Source organism: Sinocyclocheilus grahami, unplaced genomic scaffold, assembly GCF_001515645.1.
Source record: "Sinocyclocheilus grahami isolate Dianchi unplaced genomic scaffold, SAMN03320097.WGS_v1.1 scaffold73.1, whole genome shotgun sequence".
NCBI classification, from domain to species: Eukaryota; Metazoa; Chordata; class Actinopteri; order Cypriniformes; family Cyprinidae; genus Sinocyclocheilus; species Sinocyclocheilus grahami.
The window spans coordinates 1,427,517-1,438,817 of record NW_015505252.1 but is presented as its reverse complement, the minus strand read 5'-3'; the positions used below and the strand labels follow the sequence as shown (position 1 = coordinate 1,438,817).

At 33.8% G+C, this 11,301-nt stretch overlaps 1 protein-coding gene across 2 annotated transcripts in view; it reads left to right on the top strand.

Annotated features, from left to right (window-relative positions):
* Positions 1 to 11,301, top strand: part of LOC107585662 (semaphorin-4D-like) — a 53,729-nt gene that overhangs the window by 27,978 nt on the left and 14,450 nt on the right. For both annotated transcript variants that reach the window (XM_016272774.1, XM_016272776.1), the window contains 4 exons: positions 7,832 to 7,965; positions 10,058 to 10,203; positions 10,288 to 10,350; positions 10,450 to 10,548. In XM_016272774.1, the coding sequence (XP_016128260.1) occupies positions 7,832 to 7,965; positions 10,058 to 10,203; positions 10,288 to 10,350; positions 10,450 to 10,548 (442 nt within the window). The remainder of the gene's footprint in view (positions 1 to 7,831; positions 7,966 to 10,057; positions 10,204 to 10,287; positions 10,351 to 10,449; positions 10,549 to 11,301) is intronic.

Below are 11,301 nucleotides of genomic sequence, written 5' to 3'. Positions count from 1 at the left end.
TATATATATATATATATGTGTGTGTGTATATATATATTTAAATATTATATTACATTAAGTATTATATGGATTGTGTGTGTATATATATATATATATATATATATAGTGGGGAAAAAAAGTATTTAGTCAGCCACCAATTGTGCAAGTTCTCCCACTTAAAAAGATGAGAGAGGCCTGTAATTTTCATCATTGGTATACCTCAACTATGAGAGACAAAATGAGAAAATAAATTCCAGAAAATCACATTGTAGGATTTTTAAATAATTTATTTGCAAATTATGGTGGAAAATAAGTATTTGGTCAATAACAAAATTTCATCTCAATACTTTGTTGTATACCCTTTGTTGGCAATGACAGAGGTCAAATGTTTTCTGTAAGTCTTCACAAGGTTTTCACACACTGTTGCTGGTATTTTGGCTCATTCCTCCATGCAGATCTCCTCTAGAGCAGTAATGTTTTGGGGCTGTCGCTGGGCAACATGGATTTTCAACTCCCTCCAAAGATTTTCTATGGGGTTGAGATCTGGGGACTGGCTAGGCCACTCCAGGACCTTGAAATGCTTCTTACGAAGCCACTCCTTCGTTGCCCGGGTGGTGTGTTTGGGATCATTGTCATGCTGAAAGACCCAGCCACGTTTCATCTTCAGTGCCCTTGCTGATGGAAGGAGGTTTTCACTCAAAATCTCACGATACATGGCCCCATTCATTCTTTTGTTTACACGGATCAGTCGTCCTGGTCCCTTTGCAGAAAAACAGCCCCAAAGCATGATGTTTCCACCCCCATGCTTCACAGTAGGTATGGTGTTCTTTGGATGCAACTCAGCATTCTTTCTCCTCCAAACATGACAAGTTGAGTTTTTACCAAAAAGTTCTATTTTGGTTTCATCTGACCATATGACATTCTCCCAGTCCTCTTCTGGATCATCCAAATGCTCTCTAGCAAACTTCAGACGGGCCTGGACATGTACTGGCTTAAGCAGGGGGACACGTCTGTCACTGCAGGATTTGAGTCCCTGGCGGTGCAGTGTGTTACTGATGGTAGCCTTTGTTACTTTGGTCCCAGCTCTCTGCAGGTCATTCACTAGGTCCCCCTGTGTGGTTCTGGGATTTTTGCTCACAGTTCTTGTGATCATTTTGACCCCACGGGGTGAGATCTTGTGTGGAGCCCCAGATCGAGGGAGATTATCAGTGGTCTTGTATGTCTTCCATTTTCTAATAATTGCTCCCACAGTTGATTTCTTCACACTAAGCTGCTTACCTATTGCAGATTCAGTCTTCTCAGCCTGGTGCAGGTCTACAATTTTGTTTCTGGTGTTCTTTGACAGCTCTTTGGTCTTGGCCATGGTGGAGTTTGGAGTGTGACTGTTTGAGGTTGTGGACAGGTGTCTTTTATACTGATAATGAGTTCAAACAGATGCCATTAATACAGGTAACGAGTGGAGGACAGAGGAGCCTCTTAAAGAAGAAGTTACAGGTCTGTGAGAGCCAGAAATCTTGCTTGTTTGTAGGTGACCAAATACTTATTTTACCGAGGAATTTACCAATTAATTCTTTAAAAATCCTACAATGTGATTTTCTGGATTTTTTTTCTCATTTTGTCTCTCATAGTTGAGGTATACCCATGATGAAAATTACAGGCCTCTCTCATCTTTTTAAGTGGGAGAACTTGCACAATTGGTGGCTGACTAAATACTTTTTTGCCCCACTGTATTATGTATAATTGTTATACATGTAATTTGATCCAAATTTGTATGCATGTACTTTCATTGTTTCATTATTTCTGCAAAGTTGGACGTTACTGTAAATGCACAAAGTAGTAGTCTTTTTCTTCCTTTTTAAAAACTTATTTATTTATTTATATATTTTTGGTTTTTGAGAGAAGAGTGGACATGTTGAGGGTGAAAGACAAACTCTCTGATTTTTGGAAAGGAGCAACAGGGGCTTAAAGAGCGAACCGCAGTCACACACACACACCGGCTCTTGAAGCATGAGAGGCTGCAGAGAAAGAGAGGGATTGTGGGAGCTGTCAGCGGGCGTAGTGGGAAAGCTGATTCTGGCAGAAAAGCGTTGTGGGTCGGCAGAGAGTGGCATCGATGGCTGTGCCAGAGAGAGAGGAGGGACACAGTTGGCAGGCACTGAATGTTTGAGAGCGGACACATGCTCGCCCAGTTGGCAGGACGCCACCCTTTAAACCCAGCCTGCGTTTCTGAGGCTGTGCGTGCGGCGGACGCCAAACAGGTGCTGCACATACTGCAGGCATCAAGAGCATTAATACAGGAAAAGAGGACTGTGTTTGAAATAGCATGCTGCCGCACTGCTCATCAAATACTGTGTCCCTGTATCTAATGAACCGGAGGCGATATCAAACATGGGTTTAAACTCCCCTTTGACTCATTATTTGACCAGACTTCCAGAAGTTGAGATTTATACACAAAACAGTGCTGAAAATGCTAAATAACTGTATGCAACATGCAGAATTGTCACATGACCTCCCTATGTTGCATGTGCAATCACTGCATACTGTTTTGCATGCTATTTTTAAAAATAGTAGGTTGTATGCAACATACTGTGCAATGTGCAATATTACATTCTAGATATTATTTCATCAGAATGCCAAGACATTATATATATATATATATAGAGAGAGAGAGAGAGAGTGTATTCTAAATAAATTACATAAATTCTTAATATGCATATATATAATGCATATATTATAATACATATATCATTATTTATTATATATTTTTATTTTATAAAAATATAATTTATAGCATATTGATTTATAATATCATTTTAAGTACATTATTATAACATTTTAACAGTACCTTTGTATTTTATTATCTAATATTTATTTATTATGTATAAATGTATTATATATTATTATATATTATATATAAAGATAATTACTTTACAATGGTTGTAAATAATTTTCTATTTTTTTTTTATTTAGTATGTGTTTTGTCGTTTTGTTCACATCCACATTAATTTTCCTCATTTTAGAAAATGTCATGCATTTAAATCTGCATGCTGTTATACATGGATAGTGTAGATACATACACTCTAAAAAATGCTGGGTTGTTTTAACCCAACTTTGGGTCAAATATGGACTAACCCAACTTTTGGGGTAAAAATTGAATGTAAAAATGTTTTAGAGTGTACACATCACTCATTTTGATGGATTGGGATCAGGGTAGAACCGACTCAGTGTTCAACTAATCAGGTCTGACATGTGAATGAAGCTTTCTGGGAAAGTGCAGTGTGTGAGAGGCCACGTCATATGCGCGCATCAGGCCCAGTCTTTGTTGATTGTTTACTGTGTGTGTAATTCTCTCCTCACACACACAACAGGCTCTTTGTGTTTGCGTGAGCTCCTTCAGCAGGCCCTCATGTTGGTGACTTTGGCTTTGACAGCACATGTCTGTACATTTAGGGTCATTGGTAGTGTGTGTGTGTGTGTGTGTGTGTGTGTGTGTGTGTGTGTTTCCACCCAAGGCTGTAAACACTCATCTGCCGGTTGATCAGTGATTGTTATTTTACAGTTATTTCCACCCTATATCTGACCCTTCCATCATGTCAACCAGTGTAATGTTGCCGATGCTCGTTCACTACAACAGTAAAATTAAGATCAAATCAGTTTAAATTAAATACTTTTTCTGCAGAAATTCATTGATATTTGGAATGGAAATGTATAAAAAAAATTATAATTATTTTAGTAATGTGAAAAAATAATAGTAATATTGCACAGTTAGTACTGCTACAATTGCATATAATATGGTTAGAAATGCACAATGAAGGCCAGAACCTATAAACACTGAGTTGGATTTGATGTTACAGTCATTTCTAAATATAAAAGTTATTTAAATATAGAATGAATGCAATGCAAAGCAAAATGTTATCATTTTATTTTTTATTTTATTTTATTATTATTTTATTATTATTATTATTTATTTTATTATTAAACAGTTATCATCAGGCAGTGTTTTCATAAGTTATCTAGGTTATTGATCTTGAACAGTGATTTATTTTATTTTATTTTATTTTTTTCAGTCAGAAGAATAGTGTGTTTTCCAGTGATGTTCCACTGTGTGTGTTATTTTGGTTTCTTGTTAAATCTATGTTCTAAGGATGCAATAAGTTTCCTCTCTCATGTTATAAGTTTTTCTCTCTCCGATCAGAACGAATGAAATGAAACCGATGTATCAGAAGAGCCGATATAAGCTGCGCACTGAAGTTTGCAGTCTGTCTTTGCTTGGGGCAGTGTAGTGTTTCCTGTGATCTTCACATGTTGAAATGACGTTCCGTTGAGTTTCCTCTGTCTTATTATTACATTCCGCTCTCTTCACTCCATTTGTTTTCTTTCTGTCTTTGAATCTCTCTGCACTTTTACTCCACAGAACAATAAAGTGCAGCACGTATGGAAATCATTTGTAGGAATCTGATGAAGCTTTTGCTGAGCACCTGCCGAGCATATGAACATATTAGCTACCAATACTAATGCATTTCATTTGAACATATTTAAGATCAGAGAGAAGTGTTATCCTGCTTTTTATGGTTTTAATTTTTATATACATGTTTGTGTAAAATGTTTGTAAAAAATAACAAATATTATTTATAAATATAAATGCATACATACACACACACACACACACACACACACACACATATATATAAGAATCATGTTAAAAATTAACAATATATTTTTTAAGTGTGTAAAGTTCAAGATTTAGAAGGTCAAGTGAAATGTTTAAAATTAGCAGATGTCTTAAATAAAATATTTAAAATGAAAATAAAATACAGTAAAAAATAAATACAAAATATATCAAATAAATTCAAAATAAATAAAAATATATTTTAAAATGTGTAAAGTTCAAGATACTCAGTGAAGTAAAATGTGTTTAAAATAACAAATATGGTAAATAAAAAATAATAAAATGTGAATAAACTACGTAAAAATAAATATATTTTATTTTACACATTTTTTAAAAATAAATATATTTTTAAATGTGTAAAGTTCAAGATTAACAAAGTCAGGTAAAATGTTTTTGAAATCAAGAACTATATTTAAAAATAATCAAATAAAATGCATATCAATAAAAATCAAATAAATAGAAAATAAAATATATATATTTTTAATAAGTTCAATATTCACAGAGTCAAGTAAAATGAGTTTAAAATATGTATTGAATAAAAAATGAAATGCATTTAAAACAAATAAAATAAAAATTCAATACAAGATCCACAAAATCCAGCTTAAATTGTTTCAGAGCTGCTTTTGTCAAGCAGTGATTCCTTATTGACTGATTTTGAGTTGAAATGACACGTTGCAGCATGATTACTCGACCATCACTATTACTATTGCTCACACTCAGTTGGTGATTTCAGCAGTCTAATAATAAAGTATTGAACTGTAGTCTGTGACTTTGGTCCATAACCCAACAGCAACCTCCTATAAACAAACACCCTAGCAACTGCATAGCAACACCCGAGCATAATGGCGGGAAGATTTGCACAGGCCAGAGTCGCTCACGTGTTTAAAAAATGCAAGAATCCAGTTTTCCGCGTGCGTCTCTGTAAGCAAGTACAGACCATGCATCTGAAGTGACAGATCGGCGAGGAAAATCTAGAGACTCTAAATTTGGGTTGTCATGGAAACCATTATGTCAGGTGTGATTTTTCTGTCCCGAGGGTTCGTTGAGCTCATGATGCCTCTATATTACCCGTCCCAGTTTCACTTCCCAGATCAGGGGAATCCTGCAAAACCAACAGGTCCCAAAGCAGTTTCCAGTCATCGCCAGGCACTGATGTGATTAATCACTGCTGGTTTCTGTGTTTCTCGAGCTCCTGAATCTCATGCTCTGCTAACAGGCCGCCTCTGTCGCTGATAGAGGATGTTTGGGCTTTCTCTCGCTCACCGATGCTAATTTTGGTCGCTTGTCATCACGTTTCTCTTCTCTCCTTCCAAGAGAGGCTGTTTGACCTGAAGCTGCGGTCATTCGATATGAACGTTGCGTAAACACCGCTTAACTACTCGTTACTCACAGCAAAGTACTATGAATGAATACAAATTACTACAGTTTACTCAGAAAGACACGATATTGGAAAAACTTTTAACTTTTTAAAAAGCTAAAATATTAACATTTACTCTAAAGAATTTCAGTGCAATCCATTATTTTAGGCCTGAACAATTGAGAACAACATAGATTTAATTTGGTTTTTATAACAAAAATAACTTATAAATATACTAACTATATTTCAGTAACGTAAATAAAGTGAACAAAGTTTTTAAAAAAACTACAGTTTTCTCAGAAAGACACGATATTGGAAAAACTTTTAACTTTTTAAAAAGCTAAAATATTAACATTTACTCTAAAGAATTTCAGTGCAATCCATTCTTTTAGGCCTGAACAATTGAGAACAACATAGATTTAATTTGGTTTTTATAACTTATAAATATACTAACTATATTTCAGTAACGTAAATAAAGTGAACAAAGTTTTTAAAAAATTGTCAGAATTCACATTCTCACAGTTTTTGACACATTCAATATGATTAAAATAATGATAGTTATGATGTTTACTGCGATTATTATTAAATAAAATATTAAACAAAATAAGAAATATAATGTAATAAATTTAAATGTTTTATTTATTTTATTATAAAAAAAACATTAAACAAAGTAAGAAATATGATTTAATGTTTATTTCAAAATATCAGTGTCTATCAGTGATACTATCTGATTATCTGATCCTTATTATTATTGTTTCAATTTTAAATATTAATTAGGTTCTTGTTGTAACTTCCCTATTTTTAAAGATGGCAGATTGAGGATTAATTTCTGATGTATGTAATATTAATACATACTGTTTATTGTTATCAATGGTTTTCTGTTATGTAATTTAAGATTAAAAAGATTTATATATATGTGTGTGTGACCATGGACCACAAAACCAGTCATATGGGTAAATGTGATTTATATATCATATATCTGAATACATAAGCTTTCCATTGATGTATGGTTTGTTAGGATAGGACAATATTTGACTGAGATACAACTATTTGAAAATCTGGAATCTGAGGGTGCAAAAAAATCTAATTATTGAGAAAATGGCCTTTAAAGTTGTCCAAATGAAGTTCTTAGCAATGCATATTACTAATCAAAAATTAAGTTTTGATATATTTATGTTAGGAAATTTACACAATATCTTCATGGAACATGATCTTTTAATATTCTAATGATTTTTGGCATTAAAGAAAAATCGATAATTTTGACCCATACAATGTATATTTATATATATATATATATATATATATATATATATATATATATATTATTTTAGCAATTTTTTTTTTATTTCAAGTATTTTTTTTTCTTTTAATGGTTTTATATATATAGCAAAGCAAAAAATATATAAGCAAAGGCGAACATGAACACCGTGACAGGCTTCGCTCTGAAACATGCAGCGCTTTTATTTATTAAATTAAATCACAGCCTTTGGGATCTGATAATCATATTGCAGCCCAAATTCTGTCATCTTTGGATCAATAATGATGTAAGTTTTTTTAATACAATATTTTAATACTCTGAAGTATCATATTAATACCATAGTGCATGAATATGGTAATTATAAAGCACCAAGGTATCGTCATTCACGTTCATTGTGTGGAAATGAGCAGTATGAATATATGTATATTCAATCTTTTGTTGTGTAAAAAGTGAACCTGTTGGATGACTAAAGGACACGTGTCAGATTGATCATGCATGATTCCTTCATGTCCAGTCGTGGTTTGTTGTATCAGTGTGTGTCAGCAGAGCCGTCTTCTCTTTCTTTCAGAGGAAACATCACGCTGCCGAAGATCCCGGAGTCTAACATGGCTCTGAGCGTGTTAGGCGTGTTTCTGGGATTGCTTCTGGAAGTTTCCACACACGGACCCTCCAGCGTTCCCAGAAGCTCATGGAGGCACGACGGTGAGTGAAGGGTTAAAGTTTCTCTTGTCAGAAATGAAGCCTCTGCAGGTGCAACGTGTTTGCTAAAAACACCACACGTCTAACTTCCTGTGCTTATAAAACATGCTTCTGAATTGTGTGTATAAATATATTCTTTTTTTAACATTGACAATAAATCAGCATATTAGAATGATTTCTGAAGGATCGTGTGACACTGAAGACTGGAGTAATGATGCTGAAAATTCAGCTGCGCATCACAGGAATAAATTTCATTTGAACATATATTCACATAGAAAACAGCTATTTTAAATTGTAATAATATATCACAATATTACTGTTTTTACTGTATTTTTGTTCCAATAAATGCAGCCTTGATGAGCGTAAAAGTCTTCTTTCAAAAGCATTTCTAAAACTGACAACCCTAGATTTTTGTACAGTATATAGTACAGTTTAGAAGCATGGTTCAGAAGCACAGGAAGTCACATGCGTGGTGTTTCTGACGTCCCACAAGGGCTTTGGTTTGCAGCGACTGCCTGGTCTCTGACAAAAACACTAGCAACCTGAGAACTGCAAGTGTGTAGTACACACACACTCACACACACTCACACACCCGACTGGCAGCCAAACACAAACTGAAGTGTGCCAGTGACACATAAATCATCATCTATGAATGCACAGGCTCAAATATCCACATATACTACATGTAGTATATAAATATAATTTACTAAGCCTAAAGTGTTCAAGATCCACAACCATTACATTTTAGGTTGGTCATTTGTTTGGCTCTTTAGCTTGTTTACTTTCTTAATACATGCTATTTAATGCTGATTAATGTTCATTTAATGGCAATAATAACAGAACAGGATTTAAAAAGAAGCATTAACATTGGCGTATGTGGAAATGTGAATGACACACACACGTTTAGATGGAGATGTTAGAGTTTTATTGTGCTGAAGATGAAATGAATGACTGAGTTTGACCGCTGCTTCATTCGCTGCTGCTTTCATAGAGTTCAGGATCTCCTCTGGAAGAGATTCGACCACAACCAGCTGGAGAATTCTATTTTTACTGCTCAAAATGCTCTTGAAAGTTTATTTAAATTTCATGTATTCATTCAGCAGACAGAAAGAGAAGCAAATATTCCAGATCTATAAATGATCTTTTTGCTTCTTCAGAAAATGTTCCACATCTCTAAAAATATGCAAAGATTTGAAATAACATTTGGAATCAAAATTTGGAATAATTAAGATTATTTAATGTTTAAAAGGAAGTCTCTTCTGCTCACCAAGGCTGCATTTATTTGACCCAAGATACAGTAAAAAAATGTGAAATATTATTGCAATTTAAAATAGCTGTTTTCTATCTGAATATATGTTAGAATGTAATTTATTTCTGTGATCAAAGCTGAATTTTCAGCATCATTACTCCAGTCTTCAGTGTCACATGATCCTTCAGAAATCATAATAATATGCTGATTTGCTGCTCAAGAAACATTTCTGATTATTATCAATGTTGAAAACATTTTGGGGGGGATTCTTTGATGAAACGAAAGTTCAAAAGAACCGCATTTACTTGAAATAGAAATATTTTGTAACATTATAAATGTTTTTATCGTCACTTTTGATCAATTTAAAGCATCCTTGTTGAAGTATTAATTTCTCTTTTTAAAATCTTACTTCAAATGTTTGAGCGGTTGTGCATTAAAGTTTTTACAAAAATATTGGGCAGCACAACTGTTTTCAGCATTGATAATAATCAGAAATGTTTCTTGAGCAGCAAATCAGCATATTAGAATGATTTCTGAAGATCATGTGACACTGAAGACTGGAGTAATGATGCTGAATGATGCACAGCAATAAATTATATTTTAATATATATTCACATAGAAAACAGTTATTTTAAATTATAATATTTCACAATTTTCCTGTATTTTAGATCAAATAAATGCAGCCTTGGTGAGCAGATAAGACTTCTTTCAAAACATTAAGAATCTTACAATCTGAACGATCTTCTTCAGATTTCTTTTCCGGATATTTTTCTCTTTGAGTTTTCAGTTATGTCTGATTTGCCCACAAACCCTGTCTGATGTGAGCTGATCTGTGTGCTTGTGTAGATGTGGATCTGCTGGAGTTCTGGGAGCCGGATGTGTTCAACTACACGACTCTGCTGCTGAGCGAGGAGCGCGGCGTGCTGTATGTCGGCGCTCGAGAGGCCGTCTATGAGCTCAACATGAGCAACGTGTCAATCAAGAGCAACCAGGTGAGAATTACTCCAGCCGTCTGCTTCCTGATACAGCTGAAGTGTCTTTTATATGATGACGTTGTATTGACTCTGCTCTCTCAGCTGCTGTGGAAAGTTCCAGAGAACGACATGTCGATGTGTATTTTAAAGGGCAAATCTAAAGAGGTAATGGTGAAAAATACTCTGAAAGTGACCTTAATCTGGTTGATCTAGCACTGATGGTGGATTCTGTAACTGAAATGTTTTTTTGTGCTCACGTGACAGACGGACTGTCGAAACTACATTCGAGTTTTGCAAGTGCTGGATGAAGACACTCTGTATGTTTGTGGGACTCACGCGTTTCAACCCGTCTGTGATTATCTGGTGTGTGCAAGCCTTAGTGTTGACTTCATAAACCTTTAAATCATTTCAAGTGTCACCCAAACTTGCCAACAAAGATTGCATTCACTGTTTCAGCTGCTTCAGTTTGGGAAGCATTTTCGATACATTTTTCAGTAAAGTGATTTAATTAAATCCTGAACTGAAGCAACCAGCTCCCAGATAAATTACATTTCGAATAACATTTGATGCAAATAAGTATTGAAAAAAAAATTACTTTTTGCATAAAGCCAAATAACAACCCAAAGCAATAATAACACTGAAAAGTCAGCTGTTAAATAGTTTTTTTATTTTTTAAATAAAGTTTAAATGACTCTGATTCATGACTTCAGCAGAAGAATATATAATCATATAACATCTGAGCATCTGAAAACACTTTCTTTATGATCCAGTGTTATTTTAACATTATATATATGCTATTATTAATATTTTGCATTACATTTTTTTACATGTTTTATATTATATATACTTTTAGTTTAAGTTTTAGTAGTTTTGTTATGTGCTTTTGCTATTACAAATTTTTTTCAAATATTTTATTTTTATTTTAGTCATTTTAGTACTTTAACTTACACTTGTTTCAGTTATTTGCCAAGGCAGTATTTTACAATTTTAGTAAAAAAAATTTTTACAAGTTCTATTTATTTAGTTAGTTAGTTTTAGTAAATATTTAATTAAAATGTATTTTTTAAACAATTTTTAAGTTCTGGTTTTAGTTGACAATAACAGCACTGCTTGGAT